At 42.3% G+C, this 24,827-nt stretch overlaps 2 protein-coding genes and 1 long non-coding RNA gene across 10 annotated transcripts in view; 1 reads left to right on the top strand and 2 right to left on the bottom strand.

Annotated features, from left to right (window-relative positions):
- The window catches only part of LOC124003381 (ral GTPase-activating protein subunit beta-like), an 88,961-nt gene that overhangs the window by 60,047 nt on the left and 4,087 nt on the right, over positions 1-24,827 (top strand). For 3 of the 8 annotated variants that reach the window (XM_046311575.1, XM_046311577.1, XM_046311572.1), the window contains exons 19-28: positions 8,211-8,398; positions 8,792-8,898; positions 9,343-9,498; positions 10,463-10,672; positions 11,173-11,331; positions 13,376-13,544; positions 15,171-15,293; positions 16,400-16,536; positions 24,030-24,135; positions 24,379-24,457. In XM_046311575.1, the coding sequence (XP_046167531.1) occupies positions 8,211-8,398; positions 8,792-8,898; positions 9,343-9,498; positions 10,463-10,672; positions 11,173-11,331; positions 13,376-13,544; positions 15,171-15,293; positions 16,400-16,536; positions 24,030-24,135; positions 24,379-24,457 (1,434 nt within the window). Of the gene's footprint in view, positions 1-8,210; positions 8,399-8,791; positions 8,899-9,342; positions 9,499-10,462; positions 10,673-11,172; positions 11,332-13,375; positions 13,545-15,170; positions 15,294-16,399; positions 16,537-20,351; positions 20,458-21,246; positions 21,728-21,835; positions 22,842-24,029; positions 24,136-24,378; positions 24,458-24,827 lie in introns of those variants that run through there. The other 5 variants (XM_046311578.1, XM_046311573.1, XR_006833212.1 and 2 more) reach the window with 4 other exon arrangements.
- On the bottom strand, positions 1,470-6,441 carry LOC124003383 (complement C1q-like protein 4). Its single transcript, XM_046311584.1, has 4 exons — positions 5,598-6,441; positions 5,195-5,255; positions 4,823-4,944; positions 1,470-2,922 (listed from the first exon to the last, which is right to left on the bottom strand). Exons 1-4 carry the CDS (start codon positions 5,722-5,724, stop codon positions 2,636-2,638), a joined length of 597 nt encoding a protein of 198 aa, XP_046167540.1. The 5' UTR covers positions 5,725-6,441; the 3' UTR covers positions 1,470-2,635.
- Positions 7,891-24,827, bottom strand: part of LOC124003384 — a 48,969-nt gene continuing 32,032 nt past the window's right edge. The window contains exon 3 of the long non-coding RNA XR_006833214.1: positions 7,891-10,675. This is a non-coding gene — a long non-coding RNA (uncharacterized LOC124003384). The remainder of the gene's footprint in view (positions 10,676-24,827) is intronic.

Below are 24,827 nucleotides of genomic sequence, written 5' to 3'. Positions count from 1 at the left end.
CCGTACCAGGCGATGATACAGCCCGCCAGGATGCTCTCGATTGTGCATCTGTAGAAGTTTGAGTGCTTTTGGTGACAAGCCAAATTTCTTCAGCCTCCTGAGGTTGAAGAGGCGCTGCTGCGCTCCTTCACGATGCTGTCTGCGTGGGTGGACCAATTCAGTTTGTCTGTGATGTGTATGCCGAGGAACTTAAAGCTTACTACCCTCTCCACTACTGTTCCATCGATGTGGATAGGTGGGTGTTCCCTCTGCTGTTTCCTGAAGTCCACAATCATCTCCTTAGTTTTGTTGACGTTGAGTGTGAGGTTATTTTCCTGACACCACACAGTTACATGCAGTTTGACAGGGCGTATCAGTTGTCACAAAATAAGGTAATTTCAGAAGGTAGAATGTAACATGAACAAAACCTTTTAGTGAACCGGTGATTCATAATGTTTGAATCGATTTTCTGGCTGATGCATGATACATTTGGATCGGATCGGGATCTGCGGACCGATGCACTTGTATTTAAAACATTTGTAGGCTATGTGCTAAAAGGACTGTCCATATTAGGACAATAAGAAAGGGAGTCTATAGAAATGTGTTTTGAAGTTCAGATTGGTGGTCAGTTTGAGCATTCCATAGGCAAGGGAGCAGAAGGCTCAGTCCCCCATAGTACAAAGATGTGTCTTGGGACACTACATCTTTACAGCATGTATAGCCCAAAACATCTTTTAAACTATAATTTTGATCTCATTGTTCACCACTCCTTGCATCCATAGCGCTGTCTATGAATTTGAGGTTACATTTCTCCAGCCCCATTGTTGCTGATTGCCCCGTAGCCCTTTACACTTGTTCCCGTATATGGGTTGAAAATGGCAGATTTGGACACTGCTAAGTGCCTAACTTGGAACGCAGTGGCTGCACAGTAACATGCTATGACGTCAGAGCTCGCTGTCTCTGCTTCACAGCGCTGTATAGGTTTTGACTGACAGCCGTTCGGGAACTTGAGCACCGCGCGGGACAAGAAGTTGCCCTCATCCCTCCTGCTAATTGGCCAACTTCTTAAATTGTTTTTGAGGGAAATATGCTGTAAATTAAGAGGACTATGTATTTTTAAAGATGAGATGTTAATGGATAATAATAAATACAATTTTGATGTGCACTTTATCGTAAAACACATGTAACATATACAGTGTTCAGTTTATTAGGTACACCTACCAGTTAATGAAAATGGTTTGCTGCTCCAGGCAGTGAGTTACAAAGCTTGAGAGGATCTGTAGATGAAGAATGGGAGAAACTCTCCATATACCGGTGTGCCAAGCTTGTAGGGTCAAACCCAAGAAGACTCGAGGCTGTAATCACTGCCAAAGGTGCTTCCACGAAGTACTGAGTAGAGTGTCTGAAAACTTATGTAAATGTGATGTTTCTTTATATATATGTTTGCAAAAATGTCTAAAAACCTGTTTTTGCTTTGTCATTATGGGGTATTGTGTGTAGATTTATGAGGGGAATTGTAAAAAAAAGAATAAGGCTATAATGTAACAAAATGTGGAAAAAGTCAAGAGGTCTGAAAACTTTCTGAATGCACTGTATATACTATAGTGTATCTCTCCGGAGAAAGCATCTCCACTGTCTGGAGGTTTAATAGCACAGGTGTAAGTTCACTCCCCTGGAACCAAGTTGGCTGTTTCAAGCCAACTCTGGCTGTTCTCCTTCTATGGGGACTACACTTTCCTGTTGGGACCTAAGGAACATAGGACTATGTATGTATGGACTGGTATGTATGTATGTATGTATGCATGCATGTCATTAAAGTACAACCTCAAATCCCCTCCCAACCCCACCTTTAAAACATCTTCGGGATCCACAGGACAGTTGCGCTAACATTAGCTAATGCGATTAGCATGAGGTTGTAAGTAACAAGAACATTTCCCAGGACATAGACATTCTGATATTGGCAGAAAGCTTAAATTCTTGTTAATCTAACTACACTGTCCAATTTACAGTAGCTATTATAGTGAAAGAATACCATGCTATTCTTTTGAAGAGAGTGCACAATTTTGAATATAAAGTTAATAATCAACAAAGTAGGCACATTTGAGCAGTCTTGATAAAAAAAATATTAAAAAAGAAATTGAACAGAAATGCAATTGGTGCAGTCTGAAACTTTGCACGTTCACTGCTACCATCTAGTGGCCAAAATCAAAATTGGACTTGGGCTGGAATAATACATTATGGCTTTTCTTGAATTTCAAAGATGATGGTACAATTTCTTTTTACAAAAGAACAGTTGTCTTTGTATTTTCTTTTACCAGATCTATTGTGTTATATTCTCCTACATTCCTTTCACATTTCCACAAACGTCGAAGTGTTTCCTTTCATATGGTACCAGTAATATGCATATCCTTGCTTCAGGGCCTGAGCTACAGGCAGTTCGATTTGGGTATGTCATTTTCGGCGAAAAAAGGGGACGGATCCTTATCAGTACCATTACAGACATACAATTCACATCCTGGGTATGTTCATCAATAAGATTAAACAGTGATACTAAATAATACAAATGATCATGTATATTTAATTCAGGAACAATTGGCTCTGAGTACCCATGTCTAAATATAGTTTTGGCTTAATACAGTGTTTGTGGTGTTCCCCCTCACATAGGGAAGAGCAGGAAACCACTGAATATGTTGTAATTATTGCCATCTTGCTCAAAGAGCCTATAGTTATAGGGTAGGCGCAAGTAAACCAAGTCTCCGATGTCCAGCTCTAGAGTCACTCCATTGGATACATTCTCATGGCCTCCTTGACCATTCCACTGATATGTCTTCATAATACCCTGGTCATTCTTGAACAAGAGTACGCCCAGGTTAACAGGACTACGCATATCCTGTGCAGTGAATCTCATGTAGTAGACTCCTCTCACTGGTGCTGTGAAGACACCTGCATCAGAGGAAAAGAGGAGAGAGATCAACACAGTGTCTCTCATAGACACTGGAGCTAATTAAATGTAGCAGTAGCAGAAAAAAGTCTAGAGTTAATGCAAAGAGGGGGGGTCAATGCAGATATTCCGGGTAGCTATTTAATTAACTATTTAGCAGTCTTATGGCTTGGGGGTAAAACTTTTGGTGACGTTTACTGTGCTGTTGCAGATAAAAAGGTCTATGACTTGGGTGGCTGGAGTCTTTGACAATTTTTAGGTCCTCCCTCTGACACCGTCTGGTAGAGGTCCTGGATGTTTGGGAGTTTGACCCCAGTGATGTACTGTGCCGTACGTGCTACCCTCTGTAGCGCCAAGCCATACCAATTGCCATACCAAGCGGTGATGCAGCCAGTCAAAATGCTCTCAATGGTACAGCTGTAAACTTTTTGAGGATCTGAGGGCTCATGCCAAATCTTTTCAAATACAGAAATATGTCATTTACATAAGTATTCACACCCCTGAGTCAATACTTTGTAGAAGCACCTTTGGTAGCGATTAACGCTTTGAGTCTTGCTGGGTAAGTCTAGATTTGGCCTTGTGTTTCATGTTATCGTCCTGCTGAAAGGTAAATTAATCTCCCATTGTCTGGTAGAAAGCAGACTGAACCAGGTTTTCGTCTTGGATTTTGCCTGTGCTTAGCTCCATTCCGTTTCTTTTACCAGTATTTTGTTAACTTTCAAGAATCGTATGTAATTTATCACAAGGCCTCTGTGTGGCCTTATCACATGTATAAAAAAAATTGAATGACAAAGCTGTGAAACATTATCCTAAATATAAACCAACTTAGTGAATAGCATTTAGTGTTTTAATATGATTGTTTCAGCATGAAATATCCAGAGGTGGCAGGGGGGTTGTTTTATTATGCATTTGTTATCAATGTTTTTGCATTAAACTGTTGGCAGCTGTGAAAAATGTGAAGAGTTGCAGAGTTAATTTAAAATATTAACTTTTTTTCATTAATTTGGCTATTTCTAGTTACAACCATATGGTCTATCCACTAGGAACTCATGGACAATATGAACACAGATATAAAACATTTATTTATAAGAAGTAACTATGCAAGCAGAGTCCCGACAGCGGTTGAATATGGAGGATCGGGTTTGTATCCTGATTCAGATCCACATATGGAGGTGGTATAAATTGGAAGTCAAAAGATCAGATTCCATGTTTTCTTTACTGTTTACACATTAGGGGAAGGTCATATGGCTTTCAAATATGGAAAGAATTGGCAAAAGATCTGAAAAGGCCTGCCTGTGTAAACACTGCCTGATGGCCCTGATACACTATAGCCATTGTGCGTCTGGCATTGCCGTCAACCATTAAGGAAATGCTTGCTTTGAAATCAATGAAAGCTGCTTCACTGCCCGTGTTGTGCTCGCATTGCGTCACGTCCAATGGCAGCGTCCAAGTCCAGACAGAGGTTGGACTTGGACAAATCGTCGAGGTTCAATTCTTGATGGCTGACATGATCGTTCATTCTATCTTGTGAATTTAAATAATGACAAATAAAGTCGATTTTGTTTGCATATGCCCTCGACTATACACTGCTGGTTATCTTACTAAGATTTATAAAGTCAAGCTGTTACTACTACTAGCTAGCTACATCGAGTAGCTAGGTTCACAATGTAAACAAAAGCAACTTGTGCAATTAGAGGATAATTTAGTACAACCACTAGCAACAATTCACTGAGTACTTGCGAAAAACAAGTACTCAGAACAATGAGCTCTGTGCAGCAGGTAGAACGTCACATTGACAACGTTGATGGAAATGCAATGCAATGCTTATAGTGGAGCTGAAGTGTTAATTATGTGGACCCTTGTGGAAATGTCTGGTGTGTTGTATTGTGTGAGAAGCAGTACCTGTAATTGGGCTGTATGCTTGGCCGATGTTTGTAATGACATTGGAGTAGACCAACGTGGTTTCAGTATTGAAGGGTCCCACTGTTCTAGCTAAAGCAGCAGAGAATGCCACCTTGGCCACTCTGTGAACACAGGGAAGGGATGCAGATTTCTTTATGTAGAGCACAATATACACTTGTTTGATTGACTGACTGCACCTTAATCCTAGGGCTAAAATATTTAAGAACCACATTAAGCATTGTTTAAATACGCTACATTGGGGAAATTAAAATGATACTACGATCCCATTTCTCTAAGTAGAAACAACACATTACATCCCTAGTGTCACTACTAGAATGACCATGTAGGACGTTAAAAGATTGTTTTTCATACCTGCATTCTCTCTCCAGCTCCTCCACCTCCCTCTCACTGGCTGTCAGTCTGGCCTCCAGAGCTAGAATATGTAAAAAAAAATACAAATGAAATGTTAATGAATTCAACACACCACTGTTTCCCTAATCGTAATTGCAGAAGTCCGTTAAACAAAGCTGCCTCACTTGACCTGCGTTCTTTCTCTCTAACTCCTCCCAACTTGTTCTTGTGGACCTGTATTTCATTCTTATTAACGCTCAACTCCACTCTGATCCTCACTAGCTGTCAGTCTGGCCCTCGTGGCTGAAAGTTCTGTGGCTTGCGTTGGAAATACAAATATAGGAAACATGTCTTGAGCATTGTTCTGATACTAACCAAATGATCAACAAAATCCTCTTTTTATTTGATCATGTCCGGACATTACCTGCGTTCTGTCTCTTCAGCGTCTCCACCTGGCTCTCACTGGCTGTCAGTCTGTTTCCCATGTACCTCAGCTCCACTCTCTGTTCCACCACCATGTATCTGAGCTCCACTGTCTGTTCCACCACCATGTATCTGAGCTCCTTCAGCTCAGTCCAGATGTCAGGCTGGGTGGTCAACTGTTGAACATCATTCTCCCTGCTCTCTCCCCCGTCACTGTTACCCTGTTGAGGGGATATCACTCTCTCCCTGAGCCCACGGCCCCCCAGGCAGACAGAACAGCATCACCAGCAAAGCTACAGAACCCCTCATTCTGAAACAATGCCTCATAAGAAGTGATGTAGTCAACTGGGCTCAGGCCCTGTCGTTTATATACAAACTGGTCTTGGTGAACCAATACATGGAAACTTTAACAGGTGATATCAGTGGAGCATTTTGAGAACATTACCAAGAACGATGAGTGATGTAACACAACACAGATTAAAGATATGAGGTGTTTTAAGGACATGAGAAAATCAAACCTGTAACTCAGTTTAAAGTCTCTCTTTTTCTCCTTAAACGGGCAGCAATTTGGCATTCGGTCACTTGTTTTGGGAAACCGCTAGGTGGCTGTAGGAATGTAACCACTATCAAATTCATAGACTGAGCTATGGATGCAAAGACCATGTTTTAAAGCTATCAAGTCTTGGTTTACAATTACATTCTTTGCAAACAATGAATTAGAACAAGCATATACACTGCTCAAAAAAATAAAGGGAACACTAAAATAACACATCCTAGATCTGAATGAATGAAATATTCTTATTAAATACTTTTTTCTTTACATAGTTGAATGTGCTGACGACAAAAATCACACAGATTATCAATGGAAATCAAATTTATCAACCCATGGAGGTCTGGATTTGGAGTCTCACTCAAAATTAAAGTGGAAAACCACACACTACAGGCTTGATCCAACTTTGATGTAATGTCCTTAAAACAAGTCTAAATGAGGCTCAGTAGTGTGTGTGGCCTCCACGTGCCTGTATGACCTCCCTATAACGCCTGGGCATGCTCCTGATGAGGTGGCGGATGGTCTCCTGAGGGATCTCCTCCCAGACCTGGACTAAAGCATCTGCCAACTCCTGGACAGTCTGTGGTGGATGGAGCGAGACATGATGTCCCAGATGTGCTCAATTGGATTCAGGTCTTGGGAACGGGCGGGCCAGTCCATAGCATCAACGCCTTCCTCTTGCAGGAACTGCTGACACTCTCCAGCCACATGAGGTCTAGCATTGTCTTGCATTAGGAGGAACCCAGGGCCAACCGCACCAGCATATGGTCTCACAAGGGGTCTGAGGATCTCATCTCTGTACCTAATGGCAGTCAGGCTACCTCTGGCGAGCACATTGAGGGCTGTGCGGCCCCCCAAAGAAATGCCACCCCACACCATGACTGACCCACCCCCAAACAGGTCATGCTGGAGGATGTTGCAGGCAGCAGAACGTTCTCCACAGCGTCTCCAGACTCTGTCACGTGTGCTCTGTCACATGTGCTCAGTGTGAACCTGCTTTCATCTGTGAAGAGTACAGGGCTCCAGTGGCGAATTTGCCAATCTTGGTGTTCTCTGGCAAATGCCAAACGTCCTGCACGGTCTTGGGCTGTAAAGCACAATCCCCACCTGTGGACGTCGGGCCCTCATACCACCCTCATGGAGTCTGTTTCTGACTGTTTGAGCAGACACGTGCACATTTGTGGCCTTCTGGAGGTAATTTTGCAGGGCTCTGGCAGTGCTCCTCCTTGCACAAAGGCGGAGGTAGCGGTCCTGCTGCTGGGTTGTTGCCCTCCTACGGCCTCCTCCACGTCTCCTGATGTACTGGCCTGTCTCCTGGTAGCGCCTCCATGCTCTGGACACTACGCTGACAGACACAGCAAACCTTCTTGCCACAGCTCGCATTGATGTGCCATCCTGGATGAGCTGTACTACCTGAGCCACTTGTGTGGGTTGTAGACTCCGTCTCATGCTACCACTAGAGTGAAAGCACTGCCAGCATTCAGAAGTGACAAAAACATCAGCCAGGAAGCATAGGAACTGAGAAGTGGTCTGTGGTCACCACCTGCAGAACCACTCCTTAATTGGGGGTGTTTTCCTAATTGCCTATAATTTTCACCTGTTGTCTATTCCATTTGCACAACAGCATGTGAAATTTATTGTCAATCAGTGTTGCTTCTTAAATGGACAGTTTGATTTCACAGAAGTGTAATTGACTTGGAGTTACATTGTGTTGTTTAAGTGTTCCCTTTATTTTTTTGAGCAGTGTATTTTGGGTTCTGTTTGGGTAAGACAGTTGAACTAAGCTCATGAAGCAATTATAAGTTATATTTTTTCAAGAATCTATGGCTATATATTATTAATTTAAAAGTTTTTAAAAAATGTATGTACCAAATGCATACTGTAGCTTTTAAGTTCTTTTCAACCATTCATATTTTTTTATTTGACCAAACCTGTATTCTTATCCCCTTAGTTCAGGGTTGCTATTTTTATTCATACTCATACAATTCTGCTTTTGGAATGTTTTATAGCGGTGATTCCTGCCTCGTATATATTTTGAATGCACAACATCTCTGTCCCTGTCAGCATAATGCAGGTCCTGGGGGCGTTCCCGTCGCCCAGTGGCCCCGCCTCCCCCTGCAGCCTGCTGAACGAGGACACCCTGATAAAGTACTCCAGGCTGACCTCTACCAGCCGCAAGAACTTCCGCTACTTTGTCCTAGACAACTCTGTCATCCTGGCCATGCTGGAGCAGCCGCTGGGCAACGAACAGAGTCAGTTATGTTATCCCAAATCCACTTCAACAAATATATTTGACATATTATTGGCAATCCTTCACGTGTTATCCCAGAACCATTTTGACAGTCGTCATCCGCATGTTATCAGTCATCATCCTCATGTTTATTAACATTTTAAACGTTTAAAAGTGGTTTTGCACTATAAAACGAAAATTGGAGTTTCTCATTGGACATGTCCAATCTCTTCTGTTTTGTGCCTAATGACCACAACCTTGTTGACGTGTGTGTGTGTGTGTGTGTGTGTGTGTGTGTGTGTGTGTGTGTGTGTGTGTGTGTGTGTGTGTGTGTGTGTGTGTGTGTGTGTGTGTGTGTGTGTGTGTGTGTGTGTGTGTGTGTGTGTGTGTGTGTGTGTGTGTGTGTGTGTGTCAGCAGATCCCTGTCCATCCGTGACCATGTTGATAAGGGGGATGTCTGGGAGACACGCCTGGACCATGCAGCTCTTCCACCAACCCAGGGGGGCCCGTGCCAGCCAGAAGGTAACACGCAACTTTAGTTAACCCTTTAGATTTGTTATCTTGATACGTTTCCGTACATTTCTATTACTCGCCAGTCACAAGGTAGCACACACCGTAGTTAACCCTTTATATAAATTATGTTAGTATGTTTCAGCACATTTCTATTAGAGTCAAGGTTCACATTGATGTCTTATTAACTAGCAACTCCATTGTTAGGAACCAGGTTTTCACATTGCTGTAATGAACAAATGATCTCTAATCTCATTCAATGTTAACTATGATTGCTGGTTCCAGATCTATTTGGGGAAAAATGTTTGCATTAGGGAATTGATATTCATCAGATGTTTATCGTAGACCTTTAACAATGCTAAATGATCACATGTCAGTCCATGTTTCTTGCTGAGTTTTCCCAGTTCCTTTCCCAGGGGTCTGTATCTCATCAGAAGTATCTCATCCTCTCTGTAGCAGGTGTTTATCCCAGAGAGTCGGCCCACTCCCAAAAATGATGTGGGGATCCGGTTGAACGTCAAACACAGACCCTTCCCAGAAGAAGTGGATAAAATTCCATTTGTGAAAGCAGACCTGAGCATTCCGGACCTACACGATATCGTAGATAAGGAGGTAGGCTGGCATTGTTTGTCCATCCTTATTAGAATAATGTCTCCATTGCCCTAATGACAATTGTATTGTAGCGTGGAGGTGGTGTTTGCATCAGCCATTTCCTGTATTTACAAAGTGACTCAAAATAGGAGTGCTTATCTAGATTCAAGGTCCCCCCTGTTATTTATTTTTTAGTCAAAACTGATCAGCACCGCTTTGGCCCCATAGGAGTGATGGGACACCTGAATCCACTTTGCACAACTAGGACAACTAGCTCATTTAATGTTCAACAAAATGTAGGCTATCATTCTCTGTGAACTTGTCTACTTCAATGAACAAGTGTCTGCCTGACAGAAGAAAAAATATATATTCTCAACTGACAAGCCAAACACTTCATGACACATAGCTACTACAGTGATGTACAGTGATCCGGACACGAGTTGTCCTCACACACAAAACGTGACATGATTCACTAACATCACCTACCACCAAACCTTTTGCTCTTTATCAGAGCCAGCTGATATTGGTTACTCCTCAGTATTTTCCAGTTTGACTATGACCTTGGGAGTGAAAAGGTGTTGGGATTGGGTGCGCACTGTATTGATTTTGTGAGTTTATTGGGTGTTATTAGAAGGTTTGTCTGCGTTGATGGTTCATTCGTGTCAGATGAGTGGTTGTGGGTGTTTGATGTTTTGTGAGGTGCTTTGAGGAGGGGATTGTCTGTGTATGGGTACATTTCGTTGGATGTATGCAATGACATGGCACTCTTTTTGGGGGTATCTACAATAATGACTACTATTTGTCCTTACTACTATAAGATGAAGATCAGAATGAGCAACAGCCATAGGATCCTCTCCCATTGACCTTTGGCACAAATCTAGGACCAGCCACTTCTAATCATAACCATTTTTAGAGGGTGAAAAATGTCAAACTGACCTTGGATAAGTGTCAAGGGGCGATACCATCATCCATTCCTCACTCTCAGCTGGAGATGCAGCACGACAAGCTGCGAGGTGTGATGGCCAAGCAGATCGAGTACGAGACGATGCTGGAGCACGGCAGCGAGGAGCGCTGGAGCAGCAAGAGCTTCCCAGACGTGCTGACGGACTGCAAGCCCCCGACTCCCTCGCAGGAGTTCCAGACGGCCCGCCTCTTCCTGTCGCACTTTGGCTTCCTGTCACTGGAGGCACTCAAGGTACTGGGGAAAGCGATGGGAGGAGGGGGAGAGGAGAGGTTTGAAAACAGCCTATGTGGCATCGATATGAGTCAAACAGTTATTCTAGTGGCAAAATTGACTGCAATGTGTAAATAGGATCATTCTGGTCATAAAGTCAGTCTCATCTAAAACTGATTTTGGAAAGTCCATGCTCCACAACAAGTAAACGAAGGTTGGGTTTTGATTTGACGATGTCCATCTGCCCACTAGCATGGGGTGAACAGCTGCGGTGATTGCTCTCTATCTAATAGCATAGACAGTGTGACAGACCTGCTTAGGAGCGCCAACTGTTTACATAATACAACACGTCGCACAATACTGCACAAAACACCTTAGTTAGATGAACATTTGCGTAACTGAAACATCCTCTGTAAAAACTTCTAAATTAATTACAGATTATCACCAAACAGGTGGAGGGCTAGTTGTATAGCTTGATGAACCAGCCAATGACATTTAACTTGATGTTTCCTGACTTCCAGGAGCCCGGCAACAGTCGCCTACCTCCACACCTGATTGCACTGGACTCTGGGTTGCCGGGCTTCTTTGACGACATGAGCTACCTGGACCTGCTGCCCTGCCGGCCTTGCGACACAGTCTTCCTCTTCTACATGAAGGCCGGCCAGAAGAGCAGCCAGGAGGTGAGAGGTTAAAGAGGAGGGTGTCAACAGGGTTGTGTTCAGTAGGAACGAACAGAAGGAAAAAGGTCAAACTGGTTTTCCATTGTTAAAACGTTTTAACTTTTTGCTACCGTGTGCCCTAATGAACACGGCCCAAGAGTTACGGACCAGTGCAAAAGCCTCGATTTAACTATTTTCATTAGTCTACTTTCTCTGAAAATCCTTCTAGACGGTCACGCTAAACTATTCTAAAATGGTTGTAGAAAAAAACAGTTGCCAGAGTCTGGTCTATTGGTGGATCTGCAGACTCCCTGTCTCATTTTGAACCTATTTGTTAATAAAACTAGCAAAATACAACTGCAATTTTGACCAAAAACTTTTACAATCTAAAACCATTTACAGACAATGAAATATTTCATGTTCACGTCTCTGTAAATGGACTGTCTGTCCCTGTGTCCCATGCATAGAATTAGTTAGAGGACTCATCTTTGTACCTGCCCCATTATGGCTTCTGTGAGAGCACAGGCCGTGAGTCTTATCTCCATTTTAAAGTAGTACATTTTCTTATTCTTTTTTTGTTTGAAAAAAAGTTGTAAAGCTAATATTTTTGCTAATAGTCCTGAACAAAAATATTGTAATTCATTCATTATGGCCAGTAGATGGTGGTGATATAGTTTCAAGCCATTTGTGACTCACGACCTGGATTCTGTCTTTTGTAGCAAAATTAGAATTTCTGTTTTTTACATTGGATAAAAGCCGAGACTCAGAACTACAAAATGGTATATCATGCACTGTATTTTAGGAACAATGGGAAAGTGATTCTGCTTTGAAAGTTTCTAAACTTGTAAACTCACTTTTGAGAAAATTGTATTTTAGTGTTTTGGTGAGAGAGATCTTCTTTGTCTCCACCCATTCAGTATCATTCACACCCTCTTAAGCTTTTGCCCCACCCATCTCGCTTTGTTCTCGAAGCGCTCAGAGCGCACACTTGAAGCTCTGGCCGATGATTTGTTTACCTCTGGATAACATGAAAACAGCCTAACCAGCTCTGTTGGCAACAATTTCATTATGCTTTTTTGCCAACTTTACTGACACCGGCCGTATTCAACGGGTGTTGTACACTTTAGCTTAAGACATGTAGCTAGCTAGCTACCTAGGTAAAATATTAACCAAGCTAGGTAGACAACATGTAAGATCACACACATTACATCACGTTAGCTAACGAGCCAGCCAGCTAACGCTAGCTAACAGTACTTGTTTGCTCAAGACATGTAGCTAGGTAAACAATGTGGAATATCACACATCGCGAGCCGGCAAGCTAACGTTAGCTAGTTAAACAACAATGAATAATAACAACATAAGCATATTAAACAAAATACTTAGTAAAAATTAGAAACGTGTCATATCTGAAAATGTAGCTTACGTCATCACGTCATCTTACGTCATCACGCATGATGGTCATGAATCCATGCCAAAAATGCCCTTTGTTTGAAGACGTAATCCAGAAACAGGTGTTTTCTTTAGCTATCATACTCTAATTCCAAAACCCGATCCTCCAGAAAGTGGAGAGCAACAGCTACATTTTTTGTTAAATCCACATTTGACAGGATTACCAACACAGACTGAGCTCAAATAGACTCCTCTCTCGGCATGTCCAGCCCACTCATTATCTCAGCCAATCATGGCTAATGGGAAGGTTGGTGACTTTTTCTGTGGTTTACCAGCAAGGCTCGTAATTTAAGTTGTTTTCATATTTACAGATATTTACAGCATACAATTTTGTTATTAAGGGACATGAAAGTTCACATGTTTAAGAGGCATTTCTGCCAAAAACACGCATTTTGAGGTGAAGTCGTGACTTGCGACCTATTACCTAGTTTCCTGAAACGGATCACATTTACAAACCATAGCAACCAATTTGTATAAGACAATGCTCTAATCATTGGCTGATCACTCCCAACCCATAGGATAATCTGCCCTGTTGATGCTCTCAATGGCAATGTCCATGCAAAAATGGGTTATATCCATGATGAGGCCTCTAACTAACTCTATGGTCCAATGCCAGATCCTGAGAAATGTGGAGTCGAGCGCCAACGTGCAGCATCACTTTCTGGAGTTCCTGATGTCGCTGGGCTGGCCCGTGGAGGTGGGGCAGCACCCGGGCTGGACAGGCAGCGTCTACACTAGCTGGTCCATCAACAACCACAACAACAATGGAGACAGCATCCAACCAGGTGAGGGAGGGAGCGTTATCATGCCAACCTGAGAATATACAGTACCAGTCAAAGGTTTGGACACTTACTCATTCAAGGGTTTTTCTTTATATTTACTATTTTCAAAAAAATATATATATAATAGTGAGACATCAAAACTATGAAATAACACATACGGAATCATGTAGTAACTGAAAAAGTGTTAAACAAATCAAAATCAAACTCGTCAATGTGCATCATGCTAGTTTTCACTCAAATGGCAAGGGACTGGAGCTCCTTGCCTAGAACTCGAGTTGTTACGGGGCAAGCTTGCAGTACTCAAAATGGTGCTGCACATCTTCCAGTAAACAGTCGCTTGCAAACTATGGATTTTGTTGCTAATTGAAGTAAGGCAGCAATGCCACCCCTATTCTGACGCATTTCCTGCCTTAGAGCATAAATACTTGTTTAGGTTCCACCTCCAGGCTCCTTATACAGTACCGGTCAAATGTTTGGACACTTTCCATACATTGTAGAATAATAGTGAAGACATCAAAACTATGAAATAACACATATGGAATCCATGTAATAATCAAAAAAGTGGTAAGCAAATTTAAATTCTATCTTATATTTGGGATTCTTCAAAGTCGCCACCCTTTGCCTTGATGACAGCTTTGCACACTCTTGGCATTCTCTCAACCAGCTTCTTGACATTTACACATTTACATTTAAGTCATTTAGCAGACGCTCTTATCCAGAGCGACTTACAAATTGGTGCATTCACCTTATGACATCCAGTGGGACAGTCACTTAACAATAGTGCATCTAAAACTTAGGGGGGGTGAGAGGGATTACTTATCCTATCCTAGGTATTCCTTAAAGAGGTGGGGTTTCAGGTGTCTCCGGAAGGTGGTGATTGACTCCGCTGTCCTGGCGTCGTGAGGGAGTTTGTTCCACCATTGGGGAGCCAGGGCAGCGAACAGTTTTGACTGGGCTGAGCGGGAGCTGTACTTCCTCAGTGGTAGGGAGGCGAGCAGGCCAGAGGTGGATGAACGCAGTGCCCTTGTTTGGGTGTAGGGCCTGATCAGAGCCTGGAGGTACTGAGGTGCCGTTCCCCTCACAGCTCCGTAGGCAAGCACCATGGTCTTGTAGCGGATGCGAGCTTCAACTGGAAGCCAGTGGAGAGAACGGAGGAGCGGGGTGACGTGAGAGAACTTGGGAAGGTTGAACACCAGACGGGCTGCGGCGTTCTGGATGAGTTGAAGGGGTTTAATGGCACAGGCAGGGAGCCCAGCCAACAGCGAGTTGCAGTAATCCAGACGGGAGATGACAAGTGCCTGGATTAGGACCTGCGCCGCTTCCTGTGTGAGGCAGGGTCGTACTCTGCGGATGTTGTAGAGGTCTTGACATTCTTGATGCAGTCAAGACTGGCACAACCAGATGTTATGGCCGCAACCAGTTTGCCTAATTAGCGCAAGTATGGCGCCCTGCTGCTCAAGCTGAGCAGCACCCTCTCTACCATGTCGCGCAGCAAACAATATTTCTTTTTCGCACACGTGTATTTCGACCGTCGGGATATCCGGAAAAATTTAATGATATTATTTGAATATTGAAAATATTTAAAATGCCCAAACCTAGTAGTAAGGGAGTTCCTTTCTGTACCCACAGATGATACTATCACCCTGGGAGACACGGGCGGGGGCGTGTTCAATGGAGAGAAGCGGGTGCTGTACTACGCCGACGCCCTGACCGAGATCGCCTTTGTCGTTCCCTCGCTCACAGACTCCTCCGGTGGGCCTCATCCCTTTCTCCCATCTTCCTCTTACTTTCCCTCCTGTACATCATCACATCTTATTTTCTCTCCTCCACTCTTCATCTGGATTTTGTTGTTTGGGGGGGAGATCAGCTATGAAACTAGCAGACAGATTAGTCTATAAAATAACATTACTTGCATCATTTCTTATCCCCTTTTTTCTTTTTTTACCCCTACCACCCCATCCCCTGGTTGGAGGACCTGGTGGAAAACATTCCAATTCAATATATATACACATGTAGCCTTCTATTTCTACTGAACTCCCAAGTGCATCGCCAAATCAACCAATCCCTCTAATCTTAATTCCGTCCCTCAGATGTCCACAGACTAACCCATCTTTCCCAGTATTGCCATTTCACTATTTCCTTTTGCAATACATCCTTCTATATTACTGTGGTGTCTTACGAGGGTCTTGAACCTCTTCATTTGTACTATTTCTATTGAGTTTGCCCTAGAAATAAATAATTTACCAATGAATATAATCATATTTCACATTGATTGATTGTGGTTTTTCAGATCTCCTAACAGTACTGTTTGTAGGTCCATCTGAACACAGACATTTATGACTCAACAGCCACTCTGGACCTGACTCCCAAAGCGAGCTACTGAAGGACAGTACCAAAAGAGATGATCTATTGATTCTGTTTCTTCATTGCAGAGTCTGCACAGGGCTGACTGTTTAATCCCCCATGTTTTGAGTGTTATTTTTGCGGGGAGAATTTTACATAAGTTGAAATTAATTTGATTTTCTCTAATTTGATCAACAATTGTTCTTTTAGAGCTTTATAATTGTATTAGTAAGTCATTGAGCAGGGGTGTATTCATTAGGCACTAAACAGAAGAAAATGGACTCGTCTTTTTTTCTGTTGTAAAACATTTAGCCACATTATGCTGTGACTGATGAAGTTGCGTGGGTTCATCTATGTGCGTGGGTTCATCTATGTGTGTGTGTCTCAAATGTCACCCTATTCCCTATATAGTGCACTACTTTTGACCAAAACCCTGGTTAAAAGTAGTGCACTATCTAGGGAATAGGGTGCCGTTTGGGGTGCAGACTGTGTTCTCACTTGTTTTGTTCCTATAGCTGAGTCATCGGAAAGCAGTTTCCCCACAGTGGATTCTGACTCTCAGATGGAACTGCTACCCAACCTGCTGAAACAGTCCAACCTCACACTGGAGCTCTTCCCCAACCACTCTGACAACGTGGCACCCGCACAGAGGGTAAGACGCTCTACAAACCATTATAAGGGACACTTACTTGTTCATTTTCTTTTACATTATTATCATGATTTCCAACCATACCAGTGTCTACATGCAGTGTATTCGGAGCCCTTTACTTTTTACACATTTTGTTACGTTAGCCTTATTCTTAAATGGAATAAATGCATTTTTTCCCTCATCAATCTACACACAATACCCCATAATTAAAAAGCAAAAACGGATTATTTTTGACCTTATTTACGTAAGTATTCAGAACCTTTGCTATGAGACTCAAAATTGAGCTGAGGTGCATTTTGTTTCCATTGATCATCCTTGAGATGTTTCTACAACTTGATTGGCATCCACCTGTGGTAAATTCAATTGGTTGGACATGATTTGGAATGGCAAACACCTGTCTATATAAGTCCCACAGTTGACTATGCATGTCAGAGCAAAAACCAAGCTATGGGTTTGCAGGAATGGTAAACAACAAACATGCTCTGTTTCATTGAAACATGGCTCTCTCGGATATGCTGTCAGATTTGATACAGCCACCTGGATTCTTTGTACGTCGCACCGACAGGAATAAACATCTCTCCAGGAAGAAGGAGGCGGGGGTGTATGTTTCATGATTAACGTCGCATAGTGTAATTGTAACAACATAAAGGAACTCAAGTCCTTTTGTTCACCTGACCTAGAATTCCTCAATCAAATGCGACCGTATTATCTCCCAAGAGAATTCTTCTCAGTTATTGTCACAGCCGTGTATATCCCCCCTCAACCAATACCATGATGGCCCTCAAAGAACTTCACTGGACTTTATGCAAACTGGAAACCATATATCCTGAGGCTGCATTTATTGTAGCTGGGGATTTTAACAAAGCAAATTTTAGAACAAGGCTACCTCAATTCTATCAGCATATTGACTGTAGTACTCGTGCTGGCAAAACTCCACTGCTTAACTTTTGCGAATCGTCCAAGGCCATCTCCCGCCCTCCTTTTGGCAAATCTGACCACGACTCCATTTTTCTCCTCCCCTCATATAGGCAGAAACTCAAACAGGATGTACATTTACATTTAAGTCATTTAGCAGACGCTCTTATCCAGAGCGACTTACAAATTGGTGCGTTCACCTTATGACATCCAGTGGAGCAGCCACTTTACAATAGTGCAACGCTGGTCTGACCAATCGGAATCTACGCTTCAAGATTGTTTTGATCACGCGGACTGGGACATGTTCCGGGTAGACTCAGAATAATATCGACTTGTACACTGATTCGGTAAATTGGTTTATAAAGAAGTGCATAGGAGATGTACCCACTATGACTATTAAAACCTACCCTAACCAGAAACCGTGGATAGATGGTGGCATTTGCGCAAAAGTGACCGCGCGAACCACCGCATTTAACCATGGAAAGGTAACTGGGATTATGGCCGAATACAAACAGTGTAGTTATTCCCTCCGCAAGGAACTCAAACCAGTGAAATGCCAGTACAGGGACAAGGTGGAATCGCAATTCAACGACTCAGACACAAGATGTATGTGGCAGGGTCTATAGACAATCACGGACAACAACAAAAAACAGCCACATCACAGACAACGACGTCTTGCTTCCAGACAAACTAAACACCACCTTATTTGCCCACTTTGAGGATAATACAGTGCCACCGACACAGCCCGCTACCAAGGACTGTGGGCTCTCCTTCTCCATGATCGACGTGAGTAAGAGATTTAAACATGTTAACTCTCGCAAGGCTGTCGGCCCAGACGGCATCCCTAGCCACGTCCACAGAGCAAGCTCAGACCAGCTGGCTGGTGTGTTTACGGACATATTCAATCTCTCCCTATCCCAGTCTGCTGTCCCCACATGCGTCAAGATGGCAACCATTGTTCCTGTACCCAAGAAGGGAAAGATAATTGAACTAAATGACTATCGCCCCGTAGCACTCACTTCTGGCATCATGAAGTGCTTTGAGAGGCTAGTCAAGGATCATATCACCTCCACCTTACCTATCACCCTAGACCCACTTCAATTTGCTTACCACCCCAATAGGTTCACAGACAATGCAATCGCCATAACACTGCACACTGCCCTATCCCATCTGGACAAGAGGAACACCTATGTAAGAGTGCTGTTGACTATAGCTCAGCATTCAACACCATAGTACCCTTCAAACTCATCATTACGCTAGAGGTCCTGGGTCTCAACCCCGCCCTGTGCAATTGGGTCCTGGACTTCCTGGCAGGCCGCCCCCAGGTGGTGAAGGTAGGAAACACCATCTCCACCCCACTGATCCTCAACACTTGGGCCCCACAAGTGTGCATGCTCATTCCCCTCCTGTACTCCCTGTTCACCCATGATTCCGTGGCCATGCATGCCTCCAACTCAATCAAGTTTGCAGTCGACACAACAGTAGTAGGCTTGATTACCAACAACGACGAGACCACCTACAGAGAGGAGGTGAGGGCACTCGGAGTGTGCTGTCAGCAAAACAACCTCACTCAACGTCAACAAAACAAAGGAGATGATCGTGTACTTAAGGAAACAGCAGAGGGAGCAACCCCCTATCCACATCGATGGGACAGCAGTGGAGAAGGTGGAACATTTTAAGTTCCTCTGCATACATATCACGGACAAACTGAAATGGTCCACCCACACAGACATTGTGGTGAAGAAGGCGAAACAGCGCCTCTTCAACCTCAGAAGGCTGAAGACCTGTCTTGTCACCTGAAACCCTCACAAACTTTTACAGATGCACAATTGAGAGCATCCTGTAGGACTGCATCACCGCCTGGTACGGCAACTGCACCGCCCACAAACGCAAGGCTCTCCAGAGAGTGGTGCGGTCTGCACAACACATCACCGGGGACAAACTACCTGCCCTCCAGGACACCTACAGCCTTCACAGGAAGGCCAAAAAGATCATCAAGGACAACAACCACCCGAGCCACTGCCTGTTCACCCCGCTACCATCCAGAAGGCAAGGTCAATACAGGTGCATCAAAGATGGGACCGAGAGACAGAATCTGTTTTTCAGTCTCACGGCCGTCAGACTTAAACAGCCATCACTAACACAGAGAGGCTGCTGCTTACATAGACTTGAAATCATTGGCCACTTTAATAAATGGATCACTAGTCACTTTATTAATGCCACTTTAATAATGTTTACATATCCTGCATGGCTCATCTCATATGTGTATATACTTTATTTTATACCATCTATTGCATCTTGCCTATGCCGCTTAGTCATTGTTCATCCATATATTTATATGTATATGTGACCCGATTCAGGGAACTAGGCATATGTCGCAAGTCACAACTTCACTGGAGAGCCTTTTGAACGTACTTTTTTTTTAATGAAAATGCGTTTTTTGGCAGAAATACCTTCTCAAACATGTGAACTTTCATGTGACTTAATATCAAACGTGTATGTCATCTGTAAATACAAATACAATTGTTAAATTACAAGCCTAGTTGGTTTAGCCACAGAGAAAGACTGCAACCTTCCAGCTAGCCTTGATTGGCTGAGATAATGAGTGGACTGGACATGCAGAGAGGTGAGTTTGGATTGGTCTGCGGTGTTGCATCTTGTGTCGATAAAATGATCTGCTCGTAATGATTAGATACTCCTTTCTACTGCAGTTTTTTTTAATAAACTTTCGCTGTGGAGAACTGCAAATATTTTGCTACTGCTCTCAATAACATTTCTGCCCTGAATTTATCAGGCGCTATCAACAAAGGTCAGTGGGAAAAAGTTGTGATGAACTAATTTCTGGACGATGATCGTGCCATGCAATGCTGACTCTCTCTGAAAATAACATCTTTTGAAATCAGCGGAACACAATGGGCCAAACCAGCTGTGCAAACTAAACGGGAACAACACCGAGTGTCTTTTAAAAGGGGTTACAGTCTGCCTTGAACCTTTCATCCATGTATACAGGTAAGAATCTAGCTATAGCTTCAGAGATTATACATTTCTAATTTTTTTCAGAAAGCTTGCTGTTAGCTAGCCAGCTGGAGTTCGATGGCTGGTTTGTTAACCAAATATCGTTAGGTTCAATGTTAGTTAACTTTGGCTTGCAATCAGTTTGTATTGCTAGTAACGTTACTCTATGGACTGGTATTATAGTTAATTTTTTTGCTTGCTAACGCCATCGCTCATCCATATATTTATATGTACATATTCTTATTCATCCCTGTTATATTTGCGTCAATTTGTTTGTATAAGGTAGTTGTTTGTGTGTATTTGTTAGATTACTTGTTAGATTTTACTGCATAGTCGGAGCTAGAAGCACAAGCATTTCACAACCATTAACATCTGCATGTGGCCAACAACATTTGATTTGATTTTGAAGACCCCCGCTTGTTGTTAGCTAGCTAATGTTAGCAGAGGTTAGGTGGCTGGATTGCTATCTAACATTAGCTTATGTGTATGAGGTGTGTGTAACGTTAGTGATTTCTCAGAATGCCATTTCGCATTGCTAGTTATGGCCTAATGTTAGCTAGCTAACTATCTAACATTGAACCTATTGGTTAACATTAGCTAACTATGACAATCGGTTTGTATTGCCAGTTAAAGCTTGCTGTTAGCTAGCCAGCTGACGTTAGATGGCAGGCTAGCTACAGTAGCTAACATTACCTGTATGTGTAGTGATGTTATCGCAGAATGCCATTTCGCATCTATTGTATAATTATGCTAAAATATTTGTATCTGGAATTTGTCTTTCAGCATCAATCAGTAGAACCGGCCAGACTAATCCGCCAGCCAGTCATCAAAAAGAGAGCTGGCCCAGGCAAGCAAAGACTGCAGCGCAGTCATCAACTACATGCACCATTTCTTCACTAACTACAGAAATGAAAAAACTAATGTGGACCTGAATTGTGATAACTGCAGTGGCCAAAACAAGAACAAGTTTGTGATCTGGTATTGTGCCTGGTGGACCATGCACAAGCTCCACCACAATCTGGACATTCACTTCCTCATCACAGGCCACACCAAGTGTGCTCCTGACAGGTGCTTCGGCCTCATCAAGCAGTGATTCAGAAAGACCAGAGTGAACACTTTGTCTGAGATTGCTGCTGTTGTGAAGGACAGCACTGTGACAGGGGTCAACATCCCACAGCTGGTTGGACTGGAGGATAATATGGTGCTGGTGGAAAGCTATGGCTGACTCTGTACTGCCACAGATCAAGCAGTACCAACACTTCAGGTGAAAATATTTTCAGTGCATTGTATGAGGTTATTATTCTTATATAAACTTGGGAGGTGAATTGATGTTGTGCAAGGTTGTAATGTCTTTGATTTGTTGTTGTTACAGCTTTGATGCTCTGGAGCCTTGGTGTTGTTCACGCCAAGGAGCGTTCACACTCAGTTGGGACCAGGTTTTAGCTGCTGAGCAACTCTGACATCCCATAGATGGCATGCCTATGCAAGCACCACCTGGACTGGACACAGCTAGACAAACGTATATTTTTGAGAAGATCAGGGTGTTTTGCGACGGACCAGTCATCAGCACTATCTGCAGTGCCTCTATTCAAATGACTCTCTAGTAGCACACACGGCATACGTTGCTGCTACAATTGTTGGGGTTTATCCTGCTGCTCCGCCACTTTACCCCCGATTGTGTATAAATATATATATATAACTACCTCATCTATCATTATTGATAATGTTCTTGCACATCCTGTATATTTGATATATATTGACACTATTTCTGATATTGCTACTATGCAAGTAACCATTTGGCTGTACCATTTACAGCTGCAGTAGAGACCATCCACTTAGCAAGACTTAGCAAAATATTGATATATATAAAATTAATATTTATGTGTGGTCGTAACATGATTTTGTGACATACCACAACAATATCATGTGACCGTATCAAGTGTCCAGCACATAAATACATGGCGCATGCATCTGTTTATGTACATGTGCAAAATAAATAAACATATGTGCAATACTGTGATAAGTGCACGTGTAACAGTATATGCAAATGTTCTGGTGTGAAGGCATTTGGGTAGTTGTGTAAAGTACTTAAGTAGTACTTTGAAGTATTTTTATTTAAGTAATTTTTGTGGTATCTGTACATTACTTTATTTATATTTACTATATTATATACTTTTATTATATACTTTTATATTTACTATATTATATACTTTATTTATATTTACTATATTTGTAAAGAGAAAAATGTACGTTTTACTCCATACATTTTCCTTGACTCCCAAAACTACTTGTTGCATTTTGACAGGAAAATGGTCCAATTCACACTTATCAAGAGAACATCCCTGGTCATCACTACTGCCTCTGATCTGGTGGACTCATTAAACACAAATGCTTTGCTTGTAAATTTTGTCTGAGTGTTGGAGTGTGCCTCTGGCTATCCATCAAAAAAATAAAAAATAATTGTGTCGTCTGGTTTGCTTAATATAAGGAACTTGAAATGGTTTATATTTTCACTTTTGATACTTAAGTACATTGTGCTCCTGGCTATCCGTCAATAAAAAAAATATATAGTAAAAAAAAAAATACAATTGTCCCGTCTGTTTTAATCTAAGGAATTTTAAATGACTCACTTTTACTCAAGTATGACAATTTTGTACTTTTTCCACCACTGGATCTGGCTGGGGGTTATAGCATTTCTTTCACATGACCCATCCATTTAGACAAGTGTAAGTGTCATCTAATATTTATAAAATATTTTTATCTGGACACTCTGTTTACTTGGAATTTTTCCTTATTGTAGGCTACTACCACTGTCTTCATTTTTACTACATTACTCACTGTTTTGCACATGACCTCATGTGAATCCTTAAAGAGATGGGTGGGGCTGGCTTAAGATGTTGTGAACAATGGGTGTAGACAAAGGAGATATCTCTTGTAGGTACCAAAACATTCAAAGGTCCTTTTCTCAAAAATGACTTTACAAGTGTATCACCTTTCAAAGTATACTTACTTTCCCATTGTTCCTCAAAAATGCTGTGTATGATATACCATTTTGTAGTTCTGAGTCTTTCTACTTTTATCCAATGTAAAAAAAAATGCTGCACTGTCGTAACTACATGCACAAGCATTTCGCTACACTCGCAATAACATCTGCTAACCATGTGTATGTGACCAATAAAATGTTTATTTGCTTGTTTCTAGCCTAAAGCATTGCTGATTAAAGCGTAGTTATAGATTGGTTATTATAAACTGCGTGTTTCGAGCCCTGAATGCTTGATTGGCTGAAAGCTGTGGTATATCACACCGTATACTACAGGTGTGTGAGAACATTTAATTTTACAATTCAAATTCATTTCTAATAGCAATAAGGCACCTTGGGGTTTGTGGTATATGGCCAATATAAGGGCTGTATCCAGGCACTCCGCATTGCGTTGTGCATAAGAACATAACACCCTCTTATTGCTTAAATATATTTGGGATATTTTTTTTTCCACTCAAATTTTTAAAGTTAATTAGGGGTGTGCGTTTTGCTATTTTTTTCTAACAAAGGCTCGTCTGTCCTTCAGAGTCCTACGGTGAAGTCTAAGAAGATGCCTCCCGGCAGGACCATCCCTCCAATGGGACCAGAGACAAAAGTACTGGTGGTCTGGGTGGAGCGCTACGATGATATCGGTAGGCTAACCTCCTCCGGTGTCCCGCTGAAACTGACCTCTATTGGCAGCCATTTTGGTTCTTTATAAAAATGATTGGATACAGTTGATTCTATTCTATAGAACTATTTTAGATATTTTATTGAGAAGTATTTGATAGAAGAATGTCCTTATTTCTGGTAATTACTGACTTCAGTTCATCTTAATAGATTTTGTGCACCTAATAAGTTTTAACCGCAGTGTATGTTGAATTCTTGTATTGTAGAGAACTTTCCCCTGGCTGACCTGCTGGTAGAGACGAGCACTGGAGTGGAAACCACGGCCAACAGTAGCACCTCAACAAGGTACTAGAGGCTCCCATCCATCACTACTCAACACAGAGACGATGTCTGACATTTTTTCCAGCTGTGAAGTCCTTGCTTCTTCCTCCTTCTGTTCCTCGCCTCCCTCTCAAATCTCATTGGAAAAGAAGGTCAAGGGAGGGACCAATGGATCGTCAAGGATATGACGGCTAGAAACTTTTTCAGACATACTTAAGAGTTGAGTCGATAGAGAATTGAACTGAGAAAGCAGTTGCTACAACAATTATGGAACATTGCAGATTTGAGGGATTCTCAATCAATCAGTCAAACAAAAAAAAGTGTTCAGAATTTATTTTTAGCAAGCGAGGGTGACAATGATAAGGACAATACACCTAGAAATATACGTATCCTC

This window comes from Oncorhynchus gorbuscha, linkage group LG18 (assembly GCF_021184085.1).
Source record: "Oncorhynchus gorbuscha isolate QuinsamMale2020 ecotype Even-year linkage group LG18, OgorEven_v1.0, whole genome shotgun sequence".
NCBI lineage: Eukaryota > Metazoa > Chordata > Actinopteri > Salmoniformes > Salmonidae > Oncorhynchus > Oncorhynchus gorbuscha.
Note: the sequence above shows the minus strand (reverse complement) of the source record. Positions and strands in the feature narration are given on the sequence as shown.

What these genes read in the sequence shown, in the direction of transcription:
- LOC124003383 (XM_046311584.1), bottom strand. Translation starts at nt 5,724, where the DNA reads ATGGTGGTGGAACAGACAGTGGAGCTCAGATACATGGTGGTGGAACAG. An exon ending in GCTGAAGAGACAGAACGCAG is followed by an intron (nt 5,256 to 5,597) that starts GTAATGTCCGGA and finishes TACATATTCTAG; the next exon opens with CTCTGGAGGCCAGACTGACA. An exon ending in GAGCTGGAGAGAGAATGCAG is followed by an intron (nt 4,945 to 5,194) that starts GTATGAAAAACA and finishes CTGTGTTCACAG; the next exon opens with AGTGGCCAAGGTGGCATTCT.